The sequence below is a fragment of the Lynx canadensis genome, chromosome C2, assembly GCF_007474595.2.
Source record: "Lynx canadensis isolate LIC74 chromosome C2, mLynCan4.pri.v2, whole genome shotgun sequence".
Classification (NCBI taxonomy): domain Eukaryota; kingdom Metazoa; phylum Chordata; class Mammalia; order Carnivora; family Felidae; genus Lynx; species Lynx canadensis.
This window is the reverse complement of record NC_044311.2, coordinates 45762615-45782997: the sequence shown is the minus strand read 5'-3', so window position 1 is coordinate 45782997 and position 20383 is coordinate 45762615. Positions and strand designations below refer to the sequence as shown.

General features: G+C 41.5%; 2 protein-coding genes across 4 annotated transcripts in view; one reads left to right on the top strand and one right to left on the bottom strand.

Moving 5' to 3' along the window:
• Positions 1 to 10188, top strand: part of P2RY14 (purinergic receptor P2Y14) — a 56929-nt gene extending 46741 nt beyond the window's left edge. For all 3 annotated transcript variants that reach the window (XM_030330491.1, XM_030330489.1, XM_032594677.1), the window contains 2 exons: positions 4523 to 4646; positions 8388 to 10188. In XM_030330491.1, coding sequence (XP_030186351.1) covers positions 8411 to 9433 — 1023 coding nt within the window. In that variant the 5' untranslated portion in view covers positions 4523 to 4646; positions 8388 to 8410 and the 3' untranslated portion in view covers positions 9434 to 10188. The remainder of the gene's footprint in view (positions 1 to 4522; positions 4647 to 8387) is intronic.
• Positions 1 to 20383, bottom strand: part of MED12L (mediator complex subunit 12L) — a 338860-nt gene that overhangs the window by 199361 nt on the left and 119116 nt on the right.

The window sequence follows — 20383 nt, the reverse complement described above, 5'->3', positions numbered from 1 at the left end:
TATTAATAATAAAAAGATACCAAAAAAGGAGATAGATCCATAAATACAAAGAGGTATGGCTACCAAAGGAGAGGACCATGAGGGGATGAGCAAAATAGGTGAAGGGGAGTGGGAGGTACCGAATTCCAGGTACGGAATGCAGAATTCATGAGGAGGAAAGGTACAGCATAGGGAATATAGTTAATAATATTGTAATAGTATTCTATGGTGACAGATGGTAGCTACACTTTGAGCCAGCACAGCATAACATAGATGCTGAATCATCATGTTGTATACCTGAAACTAATGCAACATTGTGTATCAACTATACTTCAATTAAGAAAATAGAAGACAAGACTTCAGAGAAATGCTGAAGGGCTGTACACATGCTCATGCTCAAATACCACTAAACATGGAGCCCCCACATTCACTCAAGTATAGCGGAGAACAGACACACGTTAGAATACTGTCTGGACCCATGTTAGCTACTCAAATCACCTTTGATGAATTAATGAACATTTTAAGCATCATCTTCCTCATTTGCAAAATGGCAATAATAGTAACTCACTGACAAGGCTCTATTACATTAACCGATTTGGGCAAGCCATATCTCCTAGCCACCCCCTCCCCCAACTATGCTGTTGTCTCATGTACCTTGGTGCATATATCTAGTAGTTCTCTCTGCCTAAAACTCTCCCCCTCTCCTTCTGTGTCTGGCTAAAGTCAAGCGATTTATCAACCTTCATTATCACTTGATCCAAGAAGGTTGCCTTGATACCACCATTCCTGAAGGTGATAGTTGTGCACTGCTCACTCTGTTCTTGTGCCTCCTCCTTCAGGAATAACCCCTTGTTGTATCCTGAAGCACCACTCTGCTCAGGCCCCCACACCCTAGGCTGGGACATTCCTGAGAGTTCCCTGTGGCTGATATATTTCCACAGTGCCTGGCAAATACGGTCTGATGGATTTAGAGAGCACATAAATAAAAGGTCTTGGCAAAGGAAGAACTATTGCAAAGGAAGGACCACTGGGAATACACAGGAGCCCAAGGCTACAATGTACCATAAGAAGAAAAGATTTCAACAAGGAGAAAATCAATACCATTAACTACTGCAGAGAGGTCAGGATATAAGACAATTGACAAAAGAACAATAAACTTAGAGATGAGATCTCTGGCAGCCTATGAGAAGGTTGGTAAGTGTCGAACATTAAATCTTTAGTGACATAAAAAAAAAAACCACAAGGGAGGTTCATACTTTCGGGTGAAGAATAAAGTGAGATTCCCACCGGCTGAGCCTAGAGAGATCACAGGCCAGAAAGAGGCATGGGGAGAGCAAAAGGGTGGGACAACTACTGTTAGAGTCTGACAGAGAGCCCAATAGAAAATGGGTTTCTGGGTTGCCTGGGTAGCTCAGTCAGTTAAGCATCCAACTTCAGCTCAGCTCATGATCTTTCAGTTTGCAAATTCAAGCCCCGCATAAGGTTCTCTGCTGTCAGCGAGAACCCACTTCTGATCCTCTGTCCCCCTCTCTCTGCCCCTCCCCTGCTTGTTCTCTCTCTCTCTCTCTCTCCCTCCCTCCCTCTCAAATATAAACAAACATTAAAAAGAAAGGAAAGAAAGGAAGGGAAGAGAAGGGGAGGGGAGGGAAGGGGAAGCGAGGGAAGGCGGGAAGGCGAGGGGAGGGGAAGCGAGGGAAGGCGAGGGGAGGGAGGGAGGGAGGGAGGGAGGGAGGGAGGGAGGGAGGAAGGAAGGAAGGAAGGAAGGAAGGAAGGAAGGAAGGAAGGAAGGAAATAAATGGGTTTCTGAGAAGGTGGGGGACAGTCAGTTACAGAGGAAAAACAGTAACTTCTATGAAATAAACTGGCATGCTTATAATGATGTCCTCCCAAACACATCTAAGACCTAGAAACAGAGGATACTGTTTACCCATCCCTAGGAGTCAACAATTATCCAATGTTGGAGAGAGAAGCAGGACCAGAATCAAGGTGGAAGACATTTGAAAATATCCAACCAACCATGCAATAAGAAAGGCCAGAAGCCTGATGACAGAATACAATTGAATAGAAAATATTTTTTAAATACAAAATATCTTACAAAGTATTTAATAACACAAAACCTACAAAACATGACTGCAAGACTGAATATGCAGACATTCATAAATCCCCTTTCTATTCAACCCACTCTAACGTCTTTGGAAACCATCTAGGATACAACATACTGGCACCAAAAAGGTGGGGGGAAAAGGAGTTACACATTATGGCAAAGGAGATAAAAGCTGCAGTCATAAGAAAATGGCTTTATTTTTTTTTTAATTTTTTTTCAATGTTTTTTATTTATTTTTTGGGACAGAGAGAGAGACAGAGCATGAACGGGGCAGGGGCAGAGAGAGAGGGAGACACAGAATCGGAAACAGGCTCCAGGCTCCGAGCCATCAGCCCAGAGCCTGACGCGGGGCTCAAACTCACGGACCGCGAGATCGTGACCTGGCTGAAGTCGGATGCTTAACCGACTGCGCCACCCAGGCGCCCCAAGAAAATGGCTTTAGTAAGTTTAGAAATGTATACAATGATTACACGCATCTATATTATTTCTATTGACATAGGCATCATTGAGAAAACAAATTTTTTGTCATAGGAAAATATGTGGGACACTCTGGGTTTCAATCTCTTGATGTTGGACAGGAAGGAGGGGGAAGGAAATAATCAGATTGTTACTTGGTAAGAATCGAACAAATAAGACAAGGATGATGTGCCTCATAGGTAAGCACGTGCTGATAAAACAGTAATTTGAAAGCAATCCATTCTCCATATACATTTTCTAACAATAAGATATTTCAAATATACAAAAATAAAAATACACAAACCAATGTTGGTGACACCAATGCGCCCAGCTGCCAGTGTTAATGGATAGTAATATGTATATATGTTGTTTCCGAGTTTAAGAGATGAAATACCATGAACACAGCTAAACCCCAACTACCCTGAGCCCTCCCTTGCTCCTCCAACCCTCCTCAGGAGTAAGCCTTGTCCTCACGTGCGAATATATCATTCCCGGGGCTCTAAGCTCACCACACAGAGCCTGCATGGGATTCTCTGCCTCTCACAAACTAAATAAGCAAACATTTTTTTAAATGTTCAAAAAAAACAAACAAAAAAAGAATGTATCATTCCCAACCAGGCCATGGATCACATACAATATGACTCCACAGAGCTTAATCTCTGTTTTGCTTCTAAAGGAAGCTTCATGACCTTTTAGGGACATTCGAGATAAATATAAGGTGCTCTTTATCATTGTTCTCAAATAGATTTCTATAAAATAGCTATTTAAATTTCCAGGAGACTACATAGGATCAGATTATTTGTGATGAAATCTGTTAAGAGATAAACTCGAAGAAGATCTTAGGTTTCAGGGTTACCTAAAATCAACTTTTTTCCTATCTAGAGTCCCAACTACAGCCAAGAAAACCAAATTTTTAACCCTCCTCACCAAATATTTACTAAATGTCTCCTACGTACAGGGCTCTCAAAAGTGTCTGCTCCTCAAAGAGTAATCACTGTCCTAGCAGCATCAGCATCACACCCAACCTCAGACCTACAGAATCGGAGCCTTCACTTTAACATGATCTCCAAATGACATGCACGTACACTTAAGTTTGAGAGGTACTTGTTTAGAGAAATCAGGACGGTGGTAACACAGACCAAGGAGGAACCAAATCTAACCACCATGCTGCCAAACTTATTCTCGGCCTATTGGACAACACGGCTTTCAGGTGTTATATCTGCAAAGTCCACACATCAGTCTCATTAGACCAGTAGCTATTCAACCAGGGCATACTGGGCCTCCCAGGACATTGGCAATGTCTGGAGACATTTTTGTTGCGACCTTGGAGGGGGGAGGGGGGACAGTGTCACTGGCATCTGGTAAATAGAAACCAGGGAAGGCACTCAACACCCTACAATGCAGAAGACAATACTTCACGACAGATAATTATCTGGCAAAAGTATCAGTAGTGCAAAGGTGAAAGAAAAAGACGGAAGGAAGGAAGGAAGGAAGGAAGGAAGGAAGGAAGGAAGGAAGGAAGGAAGGAGGGAGGGAGGGAGGGAGGGAGGGAGGGAGGGAGGGAGGGAGGGAGGAAAAGAAAAGAAAAGAAAAGAAAAGAAAAGAAAAGAAAAGAAAAGAAAAGAACAGAACAAAGAAAATACTGCCTTGATATCCCAGCTAAAATAATCAATTATTAACTTCAGGAATCTGATGAACTGATTTGAGCATCTGTGTCCATGGGCGGGGGGAGCAGGGGGTAACCAGTAACTAAGAACACTGTCTATCCAACACTCTCAAGAGTAAGTTTTCCCCAAAAGTTCATATCAATATTCGTCAACACTGACAACCAAGACCTATACAGCACAAGAAATACACATGTTGTAATATTTCGTAATTATCCAAGCTGAATTTTAAAAAGTACATTGCTACCATACATACTTCTCTAATAAAAATACTTTGGTATTCACTCAATTAATTCTCCATTTTTCTCTCACCACACAGGATCATTAGGGGAGGAACACCTTGGCCACTTCAAGATGACAAGCACGCAATGGACTACACTGCTTCATTGACAGGAAGCCTCCTATTCTACCAGCGCCCCCACCACGCCAAAAAGAATTTCAAGGTAACTGAAAAAATTCTCTAGTATTATCCACAAGTTTGTTAATTTCACACAAATTATGAATAATTCCTCTTCTCCAGAAAAAGAAGAATTATGGCACATAATTAGGAGGGTGGTCCATATGTAAGAGAGATATGGGTCGAGGTGTATAGGTACACAATAGAGGAGTAATGAACCTCAGGCCGATTAAGCATGTTTTTATTAAGGTGCTTGTTTCTGGAGTGAGCATTGCTTTGTATGGCCTGTATCGACTAAATTCCGCCCAAAGAGAGAGCCCAAAGGTTAAATGTAATTCTCTGCACTTTGAAAATACTTAAAGTACCACAATCCTCGGACCCTACCTTGCACTAAGGAACAAGGGCACTCACTTTAAATTAGAATGAATTTATGGCACTTGACATTCTAGCTGTGCAGAAAAATGGAGAAAAAGCATTTCATGTGCTATTATTACACATTAATAGCTATCTTTTGGTCTCATAAATCCCATTCCTCCATGTTCTTTAATTATGTTACCAAAGACCCAAGTGATGATATAAACTAAAACATTTCATTCCATTTCATGGTCCTTTACCTGGATTTGTGAGCCAAGGAAGAGCCTTACCTACGAGAAGCTGAAGACATACTCTTAAGCGTCCCTTTTTGAAAAGTTCTACCACATATAGAAATCTTTCTTCAATGTAGTCTCAAGAATTTAGGGAGCAGTGCTTACGTTCTTGAAGCTTTCAGTACAGAAATTCGAGATAAAACTCAAAAGTAACTCCAGCCAGGCGCAAGGCTGGCTGCACCTCCACAAACTGGCTCACTAGAGCACCCACTTCTTGGCTAATCACCATCCTTTCCCCCTTTGTTTTTCCTTTGCATATCTCTCATCTTCAATAGGCTGCGACAAGCTGCTTAGAAATAGTGAACCTTCCAAGAGCCTGGGACAGGAAAGGAAGAGTAGGTGGGCTACACCAAGACATTCTTTGTTTTCTTTTTGATTCACTTGGTTCTTACTTTTGCATCATTGTATAAAATCAGCATCTATATATGACTATTTCCTCCATTAATGAAATGATTTGAAGTTTCGGTGGGTCCCATCATCAACACACTAAATCATCTCTACACTAAAGGGAAGGAGAGGAGATTGGACAGATGTTAAAAGGTCAAATTGATACAGGTCCCTGTTATGATCTTGTCCTGTTTTCATCCAACACATATTCCTATCTTTTGGGCTCAGCATGTAATTGTCCTCACTTCCTGTAGATGCCTCAGATAGCTCTATTTTCACACATCTTTCAATCTATCACTGTACAGAAGCCTGGCTGAGACCAAAAACAGTAAAACATTCAGCTGGAGAACACAATGCCCCAAGAAAAACACTGCTGCTAAAGAAAAATATTTAAGAGCTTAGATTATCTTGGGTTTACTTTCGGCTCATTACTCATGTGGAGTGTCCCTTTGTCTCTACTGTGTCTAACTAGTAACAATGCAGGCAACAGTGATAGTGTTTTTCCCCAACCATCACATGTCAAATCTTTCCATCCTAAAACAAAGAGTCTTACCTGTGATTCCTTCAAAACAGGCCAGAATAGGAAGAATGTGTCTGCAGGGAAAGACCCAAGCAAGCCTTAAGTATTCACTCGCTTTCAGAAGGCTTCCTTGCTCTAGAAGTCTATCTGTTCAGTCATACTCTTCCATCAACCTCGAAGCGATGAGGGGTGCAGGGAGACAATGATGTACAACACAAGGGCATAATATGCTCAGATTCTCAACACATTCAGGATTCTAAGAACACAGTTCTGGACCCATGGCATCAGGCTATCAGGAGACAAGACAAACTATTTAGTAGACAAACTCCTTGCCACAGTGGACATTTAAAAATAGAAAATGTGGCCCCTTTGCTTACCACCTAAAATTCAAAACAGGCTACAGAAGACTGACGGGAAGCATAGGACTACAAACTATTATGATCAGAGCCAAGGGTGGCATGCATGAAGTAAGAGCACACAGAAGCAAGGTGTTCTTGTGTGACAAGTAGTACACAGAGTTTGCATATACGACTGTTTTATTTGGAATGTGACTGAATTTCATATTCCACATTTCCAAATTTGACTTTCTCATACTTCCTTAATTTTACTGACAACACTCTTCACTCACTGTGTTTGAAACACTGTACTTGGCTCCAGGAATACAAAGATGAACAAGATACATTCTCTGATCTCAAGGGACCCATCATCCTCCACAATCATTCTTTCCCACGATCCCTGACCACCTGTACATTTCTTAAGAGTAGGGATTCATGTCTTCAATTCACAGATTGCATGTTCTTTTATTTCACAAGTACTTTAACTATCTAATGTCCTAAATATAATGCTAGGAACACAATGGTAAAAAAAAAATAACACGATCTCCCTATGAAGGGGCTTACCGTAACAGAAGAAAGAAACAGATGGAGAAATCAGTGTTGAGATGGGAGAAAGGCACAGAGCTAGGAGCACACATACAAAAGGAGTATAACCCACTCTGACCAAAGCATAGGAAGACAACGTTTTCTAAAGAAAGTGACATCCAAGCCTAGCTGCAGGGATGAAGAGAAGTTAACATGCCAAGAAGGTAGCAAAAAGGTTTTCCACAGAAATGAAAGGTTGTGCAAAGGTCCAAGGTCAAAGAAATCATGGAACTCACGGCTGAGAGTGGAGGAAGCCGAGGTGAGACCAAGAAGGGACTTCAGTCGGTCAGCATTAAAGAGTTAGGACTTTATCCTGAGGCCAAAGAATGACCACAGAACAGTTTCCAGCAGGATGTTGATACATATGTAGAATGGACTCGGCATTTTTTTTTTTTTTTTTTTGGAATTTTTGATCGCACAAAAATTTGGAGTTCAAGTCCCATGTTGGGTTCCATGCAGGGTGTGTAAGGAGGGGAGGGGAGGGGAGGGGAGGGGAGGGGAGGGAGGAAGTAAAGGAAAAAAATGAAACATTCTCTGTCTTTACAGTTTTGTTACTTTAATTTTTTTAATGTTTATTTACTTTTAAGAGAGAAGGAGAGGGAGAGAGACAGAGACAGAATGCAAGTGGAGGAGGAGCAAAGAGAGAGGGAGGCACAGAATCCGAAGCAGGCTCCAGGCTCTGAGCCATCAGCACAGAGCCCGATGCGGGGCTCAAAAAGATCATGACCTGGGCCAAAGCTGGATGCTTATCCCACTCAACCGTCCAGGCGCCTCAGTTTTGTTATTTTTTGAGCCTTTATTTAAATGAGTACTTTCTCGAACTTTGGAGTTTTAATTTTTTTTTTTCAACGTTTATTTATTTTTGGGACAGAGAGAGACAGAGCATGAACGGGCGAGGGGCAGAGAGAGAGGGAGACACAGAATCGGAAACAGGCTCCAGGCTCTGAGCCATCAGCCCAGAGCCCGACGCGGGGCTCGAACTCACGGACCGCGAGATCGTGACCTGGCTGAAGTCGGACGCTTAACCGACTGCGCCACCCAGGCGCCCCTGGAGTTTTAAAAGGAACTTTAAAGACTGTCCTGCTTCTCCCATTTTTCTTTCCTGTCATCTGTATACTCTAGTCTTCCCTTTCTAAAAGGAAAGTAGAGAAGAAGGGAAGGAGGGAAGGAGGAAGGCGTGTCTGATGCAGAGCTAACACTTAATTTCAAGGACACAACAGGTTTGACTATATCCGCTGGCCTTTATTATTTGGCAAATTATTTATTAGATGCTGTAAGTCCCTTCTGAGTGACTACTTCGCATTGCTTTCCAGGCCTCCCCTGCAGAAGTTACAGAATGATAAATTCCACCACCACACAACCTCCGAATGAGGCCTGCTCCCGGAACACCTTCATAACTCAGAGTATCATTCCCGTGCTATACCTGGCGGTCTTTGTCGCGGGGATCCTGCTCAATGGTGTCTCTGCATGGATATTCTTTTACGTGTCCAGCTCCAAGAGTTTCATCGTCTATCTCAAGAACATTGTTGTGGCTGACTTTCTGATGAGCCTGACTTTTCCCTTCAAGATTCTTGGGGATTCGGGCCTGGGACCCTGGCAGATAAACGTGTTCGTGTGCAGGGTCTCAGCTGTGCTGTTCTACGTCAACATGTATGTCAGCATCGTGTTCTTTGGGCTCATCAGCTTTGACAGGTATTATAAAATTGTAAAGCCTCTTTTGACTTCTTTCATCCATTCAGTAAATTACAGCAAACTTCTGTCAGTCACGGTGTGGGTGCTCATGCTCCTTCTGGCTGTCCCCAACATTATCCTGACCAACCAGAAAGCGAGGTACGGGAAGGCTACGCGTATAAAATGTGTAGAGCTTAAAAACGAACTGGGACTTAAGTGGCACAAGGCATCAAACTACATCTTTGTGGGCATCTTCTGGATTGTGTTTCTTTTGTTGGTCATTTTCTACACTGCTATCACGAGGAAAATCTTTAAGTCCCACCTGAAATCCAGAAGGAATTCCATTTCGGTCAAGAAGAAATCTAGCCGCAATATATTCAGCATCATGTTCGTATTTTTTGTCTGTTTTGTGCCTTACCACATTGCCAGAATCCCCTACACGCAGAGTCAGACAGAAGCTCATTACAGCTGCCGGTCAAAAGAAATTTTGCTCTATGTAAAAGAATTCACTCTAGTACTGTCAGCTGCAAATGTATGCCTAGACCCTATTATTTATTTCTTTCTATGCCAGCCGTTTAGAGAAATCTTATGTAAGAAACTGCACATCCCATTAAAAGCTCAGTCTGACTCAGAAACTTCTAAAACCAAAAGAGGAAATACAATGCATGAAAGCACAGACACTCTGTGAATTCCCACCTCCTTTCAAAAAGAATCCATGTACACATTTTGCAATCTTCAGTTACATACGAATACAAAAGAAACATGTCCATGCAACTAAGTATCATCTCTATGCATTACTATTCAATTTAGTATAATAATAAAAACAAAATATAAGTTCCCCTGCTTTTGTAACAGCCAAGAAAAAAGTAATACATGCATTGTTCAATTTTATTCCATCAAAACACAAGTTTTCAATGTATAATCACTCGTCTCGCCAGTTAATGTAGAAGTTTAAATAGCATAAAGAAAATAGGAAGCAATCAAGACAATTCACTGGGGCGTGTTCCTTCTCTAAATACAAGAATTTAACTTATGTGGTTTTTTTTCACCAGGGTTACTAAAGACCAACCTAAAAGCAGGCAGAGTTTGATAAAGAACTGGAGACCTGTTTGGAGTGAAAAAGTCAAATTTTCTCTGATTTCACTTAGGAAATTCCCTACTGATTTATCTCCTAGCATTTCAAAGGGAAGTTGATATAAATTCTGTTCTTTGCAGTAAAAACAAAATGTAACACTTTGATAACATTTTGAAGATGATAATAAGATACATTCTGAATGTTTTGTATCAAGACTTATTAAGCTACATCTTGAGCATGCATTTCTGGTGTTAAAATATTTTTAAGTGGACTCTATTGAAGGAAACTGGCTATTGGTAGATGTTGCCAGCAACTTTCCCTATCGAATGCTATGGAGGAAAAAAAAAATGATGCCCAGGACAAACACACACACACACACACACACACACACACACACACACACACACACAGCATGCACATACACACATACATCGAGGGACAGGGGAAACAGTTTTCTTTGAAAGCAACCGGACTTGAAAAAAAGGAAAATCTAAAATTTGTAATTTTGAGTGAGAAATTACACATAAAATGAAAATTTGTGACATTTTCTGAAAAGGAGATGGATTTAAAGTATGTAGATAAGGGATATGGTTGCTGGCTTGTGAGTTACCAAAACTAAATTCTTTCTCTGCTCTTAACTGCCTAGAAGACATCCAGGCCATCTTCCAAATGTTATTCTCAAACATTTTTGTAAGCCATGTATATATATACTTTTCTGCTTTACTGTATATGTACTAATAAAAATATTTTCAATAGTATCAGGATTTTTTCCTTAAAACCTAAGGTATGAAAAACAATGCCAAATTATTTCACAGTCAAGACATGGGTGGTTTCTTTAATATGCTCAATTACACATGAAGAAAGGAAGACAGGGGCACCTGGGTGGCTCAGTCGGTTAAGCGTCTGACTTTGGCTCAGGTCATGATCTCACAGTTCATAAGTTCAAGCCCCGCGTCGGGCTCTGTGATGGCAGCTCGGAGCCTGGAGCCTGCTTCAGATCTGTCTGTCTGTCTGTCTGTCTGTCTCTCTCTCTCTCTTCCCCTCCCCCACTTGCACTCTGTCTCTCTCTCTCTCAAAAATAAATATTAAAAAAATAAAAGTTAAAAAAAACTACAAAGACAGGTACATAGAGAATTAAAACTTTTATTTGCCACTTTTTCAAAATTAGTATTTCATATGCTCTGGGACCTCCTCAGATTTTAGGAAAAACTCAGAAAGTACCTCTTAAATTCTTCAAGAACTAGGAAGGTTTTCACTCTCTGTGTCCACCTTCCACCCTCATAAAAACTCCCTGCTCCTAACTCTGGGTCCAATATCCTCTAAAGAGAACAAAATCACCAACCTATGATAAACATGCTTGGAAAAGTTAAACCCGCTATATATGTTTGGCTAACTACATCTGCAAAGAAACTGGCTGTGTTTATTCTTCACAATTTCCAAAAGCCGGGACAAACTAGTAAACATTGGTGGTTTTACCATGCCCTCCACTGGGCCACCGGAGAAAATGAAAGCAAAGAAGAAACTGAGTAGCACCAAGTAATTACTGCCTTTGTAACCACTGTGCTAAAGTAGATGGGCAATGTGGAAATCGAGCTTTTTCAGGAAACAACGTGCAAGCCAGGTAAGGATACAGTAAAGCCACCATTGATTTAACAGTTACTGTTTATCGGGTCCAGAATTACAATAAAAAACATGGTAGAGCAAGGTCAACAGTGGATGAACACAGACACTTCCCTGAGATTACCAGTACTATTTTTTTTTTTTAATTATGCTATGGAACAATTTGTTTCTTTTCTGTAGCTAGCTTATAATAGTGTTTAAGATACGTATTCATCACAGAGAAGGTAAAAACAACATTTAACCGTATTGTAGAAGCAGTGCTCTGAAAAGGTTAAACTATTTTAAAAAGCGGCCTTATGGGAAAGGAAAGACACACTTTGTTAAAGTGGTTCTTTTGCGGGGATGTCCTGTCAGGAAATGGTGATGCTCCTGTCACTAGCATCTTGCAGAGAATTGATGAGCAAAAGGTAGTAAGAGCTGTGACCGCTGAAGGCGATGCTGCACCAGTTCTCTCCCCACCCCCACCCACACACCTCACAGTGTGGTTTACCCAAAAGGAAATCTCGTGTCACTCTAGGGAGATGATCTGCTATGAATGATAGTATCTTTGGTATTTTCTGTATTAACAAAAATCCTTTTTTCTTCTTCTTCTTGTCCAGAGTCAAAGGAGACAGGTAGCAGCACGAGGAATAAGGACAGAATGGAGAACTAATGGCACATACTTTCCTGTCATCCTCAAGCAGTAACAGAAATTAGCGTAAGGGTGTTTTCTAAAATTTCTGAGTTAATCTTCTAGGTGAAGCCAATTCAGAATTTTTTCATTTGCAGGTGACATAAAAATACAACTAAAATTGGACTTCTGCAATAAAAAGAGATTCACTGGCTGACAGACTAAATGTCCCAAAGTTGTGGGTATGGTTTTATTTAAGGGCTGATGTGGGGCCTCTGCTGATGTCACCAAGGCTGGGTTTATACCATTCTTCCAGCCACTTTCCATGGTGTTAGTCTCAACTCATAGGAAGCTGTGGGCTCTTCTGTGTGTGTGTGGTAGTAAAATAAAAGAAGCACTGCTAGACCATCTCTTCAGAGCCAGTCCTCCAGAGAATTTCCACAAACATCTAGTACTTGCTCTCAGGGGGTCATACGGGCTCATGTTCCACCCCAACCTGGAGACAGTGGGGTCAGACACACATGCTGGTTATCAGTCATGGTCTGAGCCTCCCATCAGGGGCAGAGCGGGCACTGTGATAGCACATGAGGAAGAACTGGAGAAAGTGACTTTCTCAAAGGAAAAGTCTCACTTTCACCGCCAGAAAAACAGAGTCTGGAGAATGAGGAGATAACTAACAGGTGAGCACCACTGGGGGCAGGCAGACTTTTGTAAACAAGCATTCCAGGACACATGCATCTCAGTGAGCACCTTTCATGGGTCATCTTAGGTGCTCGTGCTCTCTTTGTTTCTTGGTTCTTATCACGAAGGTTTCTTTTATGTTTAAAAAAATACTTCATGCAGCTGTGTCAATTATGCATCACAACGGAACCGCAGTTTGGTTAAAATGTGAGAAATCCTCTTGGTGCGAGATTTTTAGTCAAAGTCAAGAGCCACTTTTGAACACCTGTCTATTAGATTTCAGTGGTAGCATATTCGATCCACAGGTGTGTTTTCTTTTTAATTGCTCCCCTAACAATGAAAACTTTTGTGACTTTGTATCTTTTCAAAACACGGGGAAACAATCCGCAGGAGCTAAGAGCCTGTTACAAGCCTTTCTTGGGGACACACAAACTCTCAGCTCTCAACTCACTATCATCCACAGCTTTCTCCAAGTTCTACTTTTTCTGAAAACCGAGCGTATGTTGCCTTCTCTTCTACCACAGGCACCAGAGTTTATAAGCTGCCCTGGGTCCCCTAAGCACTTGAGGCCTTGCTCTACAGAAAGACCTGGAAAATGTTCCCCGTTGCCCAGGTGCACTCCAAAGAAGTTTCAGAGTTGACAGGAAATATAGGAAGCCATGCCACTTCTATCTCCCACCTCCAGTAGAAACTGGGGTGTAAGCGTGAAAAGCAGTATTACAGAAATAGGCCCGTCTCAACAACAATGAAATATATGAAAAGTATTTTCATTGACAAAGTTCATGAGACTACTTGCTACCTCTTAAAGGTGCTCCTTGTCTAAGTCTGACTTCTCTCAGGGTCGAAATGAAGATCTCCTCATGACCCATCCTAACCTACTTCCCAAACATTACCCCCCTGCTTGGGGGACCCGAAACGTGAGACTCTGGACCCAGGGCCATCTTGTTCTACCTCCACCTCCAGATGTCACCAGCTCTAACCCACGTATCAGGGGAAGCACAGAATTATACACCTTCCTCCTTCTCTCCCAGATCCCAGGTCACTGGAGAACTGCTAAACCTCCACCCAAAGTGCCTGGTAAAGTCCTAAGGGCTTACCGTCCCAATATTCCATCTTCTGATATAAAAGGATATCAAAACATGGTTCTCATCATCCCCAGACAACACTCCACACTACTTAACATAATTTGACAATCCCTTTTCTAAACTAAAAGCTTCTCTACATTTAACTAGTAGCTTTTTTCAAGCTATTAATTATTTACATTCTACTTTTTTTAACATTTATTTTTGACAGAGAGAGAGAGAGAGAGAGAGAGAGAGAGAGAGAGAGAGAGAACCAGCATAAGTGGGGGAGGGGCAGAGAGAGAGAAGAGACAGAGGACCCAAAGCAGGCTCTGTGCTGACAGCAGTGAACCTGATGTGGGATTCAAACTCAAGACCTGAGATGAAGCTGGACGCTTAACCAACTGACCCACCCATGTGCCTCTACATTCTACTTTTTACACCACAGCTTTCTGAAGGACCACTAACTCTCTGACATTTACAAATTAAAATGAGAAGTTAATCTTCATTTTGTTTTGAATGAAAGGCCAATTTCAACTCCGTATTAAATTCACCTTCTAGTTTACAAACCAATCCCACTATTAATAAAAAAACAAAAGACAGAAAACTTGCAATGCCATGGCCAAATGTATCTTATCTGGTTGATACTATGAAAGTAATTAGATGAATAAAATAGAAAATGCTATTTTTTAATAGGAAAACCAGGACTTCCACCAACATTATTCAAAATAAGGGCTCCTTAAGTGTTGATAAAATTACATTCAGAGTGCCCTGGTTACTGCACAGCAAAAGAAACCATCAGCAAAACCAATGGCAATCTACTGAATGTAAGAAAATATTTGCAAACAATATATCCAAAAAGGGATTTGTATCCAAAATACAGAATTTATAAAATCCAACACCAGAAAACACGACTAAAAAATGGACTGAATACCCATTTTTCCAAAGAAGACGTACGATGGCCAACAGACATGTGAAAAAGATGCTCAACACCACTGCTTATTAAAAGAATGCAAATCAAAAGAACAACAAAGGGGGGCTGAGGAGGGACACTTGGGTGGCTCAGTCAGTTATGTGTCTGGCTTCAGTTCAGGTCATGATCTCACAGTTCATGAGTTCGAGCCCTGCATTGGGCTTTGTGTTGACAGCTCGGAGCCTGGAGCCTGCTTTGGATTCTGTGACTCTCTCTCTCTGTGCCCCACCCCTGCTCATGCTCTGTCTATGTCTCTCAAAAGATAAAATATTTTTTTTAATTAAAAAAAAAAAAAAAAAAGAACAATGAAGGGACACCTTGTTGGCACAGTCGGTTAAGCATTCAACTCCTGATTTCAGTTCAGGTAATGATCTCAGAGTTGTGGGAATGAGCCACCACATTGGGTTCCATGTTGACAGTGCAGAGCCTGCTTGGGATTCTCTCCCTCCTCCTCTCTCTGCTCCTCTCCTACTTGCACTCTCTCTCTCAAAATAAACTTTTTTTAAAAAGAGAAGAAAATGACAAGTGTTGGCAAAGACGTGGCGAAAAAGGAATCCTCATGCACTGTTGGTGGGAACGTAAATTGGTGCAGCCACTGTGAAAACAGTACAAGTTTCCTTTAAAAAATTAGAAACACTGGGGCGCCTGGGTGGCGCAGTCGGTTAAGCGTCCGACTTCAGCCAGGTCACGATCTCGTGGTCTGTGAGTTCGAGCCCCGCGTCAGGCTCTGGGCTGATGGCTCAGAGCCTGGAACCTGTTTCCGATTCTGTGTCTCCCTCTCTCTCTCTGCCCCTCCCCCGTTCATGCTCTGTCTCTCTATGTCCCAAAAATAAATAAACGTTGAAAAAAAAAAATTAGAAACATCAATGCCGTATGATCCAGTAATACCACTACTGAGAACTTACTCAAAGAAAATGAAAACTAATTTGAAAAGGCATATACACCCTATATTTATTGCAGCATCATTTACGTTAGCCAATATATGAAAGCAACCAAAGCATACATCCACAGATGAATGGATAAAGATGACATGGTGTATATATACAATGGAGTATTACTTAGCCATAAAAAGGAATGATATTTTGCCATTTGCAACAACATGTATAGACCTAGGGAGTATTAAGCTAAGTGAAGTCAGACAAGACAACAAATAACATATGATTTCACTTATATTTGCAATCCAAAAAACAAATGAGCACACAAACAAACAAAAGCAAAAGCAGAATGTCCTGGTGATGACTGATGAAGCACTGAAGAATATCTAATGTCTAAAAGAGAAGGAGTAAAATAAAGAGCAATCTATACTTCATCAAATAATGAGGTAGCAGTAAAAACATAGTAAGCCAACACTCAAACTCGCCTTTCTACTTTCTACCTACATCAAAGCAGACCCTCTCCTCAGACTTCCCTAGCCGGACCTGAAACCGCAGTCTGTTCCCCTCCCAGCCCTACACCACAGCCCCACACCATACTTCTGCAATGGTTCCAAGCTCCCCTCCCTTCCCATCCATCTCACTGCAGCTCCTCATTGCTTCTCACTCAAAATGACCACAATCAGCCCCTACTTGGTTTTTTGCCTTCCGCTTTCTCACCTAACCCTATGGAACCCAAAGCCCTCAGACTTACTGAGCGTATTTACTGAGCTCTCCACTGTTAATGAAGCACCCAAGATCAACCACAGTGATCCAAGATTTGGTCTCAGCCTTTTCCTAACGTGGATCCTCCTCAGGTTGTCCAAGCACCCAGACTGCCCGAGAGTCAGCTAACACACCGGCCTGCATCTCAGTCATCTGTACCACCCCCATGCCTGACACCACATCCTCACTCCTCAGAAGCATCTCTTTGCCTCACCTCAGGACTGTACTGCCTGGATTCCTATGGGTTCTAACAGCACCACTGCAGGATCTCTGCATATTCCATATCACCCTCTCTACTCTGTAACCTTCTAAACAAACACTCTCTAGCATGGGAGCTAAGGGGGAAGCATGCAGTCAGTAAATGTTTGTTGGAGGGTCTCCTGGGTGGCTCAGTTGGTTAAGCATTCGACTTCAGCTTAGGTCATGATCTCACAGCTCCTGAGTTCGAGCCCCATGTCGGGCTCTGTACTGACACCTTAGAGCCTGGACCCGGCTTCGGATTCCATGTCTCTCTCCCTTTCTGCTCCTGCCCTGCTCATGCTGTCTCTCAAAAATAAACATTAAACAAGTTTTTAATAAAAATATTAACATAAATAAATATTTGTTGGAATTTTCCTTAAGTACTTGATCAAAAAGCACAGACTCGCATGGCAAGGGATAGGGAGAATTTCTCCAGGAGAACCTTCTCTTGGAAAGTAACAACAGAGTTTGTAAAATGTATTCTGAGCTTTGAAAACATTACTCACAACTTCTTAAGAAATGGACCATAACCACTTAAGGGGGGAAAAATGAACTTCAGTGACTAAAAAGAAACAAGATAACCTTTAAAAGTTCTTTCTTAGGGATTTCCCCTTATTAATTATTTCATATCCATGAATCAAATCTCCCAGTTAGACCTCACAAGTGAAACATAAAACGGACTGTAGGCTGACCCACTAACACTGTATAGTCAATAAAAAGGGAGAAAAACAAAACGACAGGCAAGGGGAATGAGTATACTCAGCTACTTTTTTTTTTTTTTTTTTTAGATTTTTTAAAAGCTGATTTAATACCATGTTAAGAATCATGTATATTTTTTTCTTCTATATTAATCCATATGTTGTTCTATGAACACTCAGATCCTTTCACATTCTTTTCTATGTAAAATTCTATTTTGCATTTTTTTTATTTTTTTTTTATTTTTTAAAATTTACATCCAAATTAGTTAGCATATAGTGCAACAATGATTTCAGGAGTAGATTCCTTAGTGCCCCTTCCCCATTTAGCCCATCCCCCCTCCCACAACCCCTCCCATAACCCTCAGTTTGTTCTCCATATTTATGAGTCTCTTCTGTTTTGTCCCCCTCCCTGTTTTTATATTATTTTTGTTTCCCTTCCCTTATGTTCATCTGTTTTGTCTCTGAAAGTCCTCATATGGGTGAAGTCATATGATTTTTCTGACTAATTTCACTTAGCATAATATCCACCAGTTCCATCCACATAGTTGCAAATGGCAAGACTTCATTCTTTTTGATTGCTGAGTAATACTCCATTGTGTGTATGTATATACACACAATTATGTGTGTATACACTCTATTATGTGTATGTGTATACACACACACACATACCAAATCTTTTTTTTTCTCCATTCATCCATCAATGGACATTTGGGCTCTTTCCATACTTTGGCTATTGTTGATAGTGCTGCTATAAACATGGGGGTGCATGTGTCCCTTTGAAACGGCACACCTGTATCCCTTGGATAAATGCCTAGTAGTGCAATTGCTGGGCGTAGGGTAGTTCTATTTTTAGTTTTTTGAGGAACCTCCATACTGTTTTTCCAGAGTGGCTGCACCAGCTTATATTCCCATCAGCTACTCTTATAATTGAGTTCACATTCCTCAAACACTGTCGCTTTTAAAACATTTCCAGCTTTGGGGCGCCTGGGTGGCGCAGTCGGTTAAGCGTCCGACTTCAGCCAGGTCACGATCTCGCGGTCCGTGAGTTTGAGCCCCGCGTCGGGCTCTGGGCTGATGGCTCGGAGCCTGGAGCCTGTTTCCGATTCTGTGTCTCCCTCTCTCTCTGCCCCTCCCCCGTTCATGCTCTGTCTCTCTCTGTCCCAAAAATAAATAAACGTTGAAAAAAAAAATTAAAAAAAAAAAAAAAAAAACATTTCCAGCTTTTACTATTTCATTAAAGAGGGAAAACAGAGTTTAAGTAATACAGAAACAGCCACATGTTAGAAGCTCTGTATTCTATGCCTCGGTTTTAAAAGTACTCTTATCGGGGCACCTGAGCACCTGGGGAGCTCAGTCAGTTAAGTGTCTTACTCTTGATTTCAGCTCAGGTCATGTTAGCTTTTTAAGATCCCTGTTTGGGATCCCCTCCCTCCTTACCTCCTCTCCTCTCTCTTTCTCTCCTTCTCTCTCTCTCTCTCTCACTCACTCCCCCTCCTCTGCTCATGCACACGTTTGTGCTCTCTCTCAAAATAAATAAATACACATTTTAAAAATAAAGTACTCTTGTCTAATCACATTCATCGCTCTCAGACTGGAAGCTGCCAGTCTCAGTGAGAGTCAGGGGAAAAAAGTCTGAACTTTTTTGGGGAAAAATGTCCCCTTTGGGAAAGGGAACTATGTACTTTTAAAAAGTTTCAAAATGCAACCCTAAAGCACAGTGGCTCCAGAGAGAAGGTAGACAGAGAGCCCCACACCCTGAAGGAGAAATATCTTGATCACCAGCATTTCTTAATTGAGGAACAGCCCCTTGCCCAAAGTTCAAAAAAATACTTCGGGATGCAAACTACTTCGAGTTGAGAACATCCTCAGTTGCAAACTCTGAAATTCAGCAGCACCTGAATTCAAAAAGTTGGAAACACTGAAGGGGGCAGAGGGGCAGGGGACAGCTGGAAGGACGTGCCGGACTACTGTGTAACCACTATTGCCCAACATTTTCATTTAAGAAGCACATGAAGGGCCAGGACCCTGAAGTCTAACTGTGCAGCTTTGGGCAAGGCCTTAGTTTCCCCACCTGTAAAGTGAGGACTCTCCTAAGATCTCATGGATTTCTTTGGAGCAAATAAGCTCTCAGACCCGTGTCTGGCTGTGGCAGTGACTACCTACTCAACATTCATTTTCCCCTTCCTTATTAGCTCCAAAGGGCTACTGTGCTATGTTTAAAAAAGAAAATTTAAGAATGTTAAGCATTAAAAATGACACTTCTACCAAAAGACTGCTTGATATTTGTGTTTGAAGATCAAAGGCATGATTTGTGTGCCTGGAGGAGCTGACTACAATAAAAATTTTCTATCTCAACTTGTGCGGCAATTTTGTTCTGATTTTTTTTTGTAACATTTATTTTTGTGAGACACAGAGAGAGACAGAGCGTGAGCAGGGGAGGAGCAGAGAGAGACAGACACACAGAATCTGAAGCAGGCTCAAGGCTCCCAGCAGTCAGCATAGAGCCTGACGCGGGGCTCGAACCCACAAACTGGGGATTGTGACTTCAGCCAAAGTTGGACACTTAACCGATGGAGCCACCTAGGTGCCCCTTGCTTTTTATCTTAAACAACAAAATATCCATTAAAGTAAACAGTAAAGTGACCAGTCACTTCTTAAAAAGTACTTGCCATAACCAACGTAAGGAAAAAATAACTTCACCACACTTGTCCCTACTTGGGTTTCTGAAATACTGGTTTAGTGATGACCTCTAATTTCCCAGAACACTAACAAAATACACTCTGACAAACATTTGTCCTTAATGAAACAGATAAAGAAGTAACTTCTGGAAATTCAAATGGAACTCATGTTAAAAACAAAAACAAAACAGGGACGGTAGCCACAAAAAAGTATATTTCCACTCTGAATAAACTTCCACAAAATATCATGTTACCTCAACCTCATTCTCAAAAGGAAGAACATGGTTCAGTTTCACTATTAAAAGTTTGGTTGCTCACCATTCCAAAAAGGAAACAGAACAACTGAGAACAAGGGTACTTCAGTT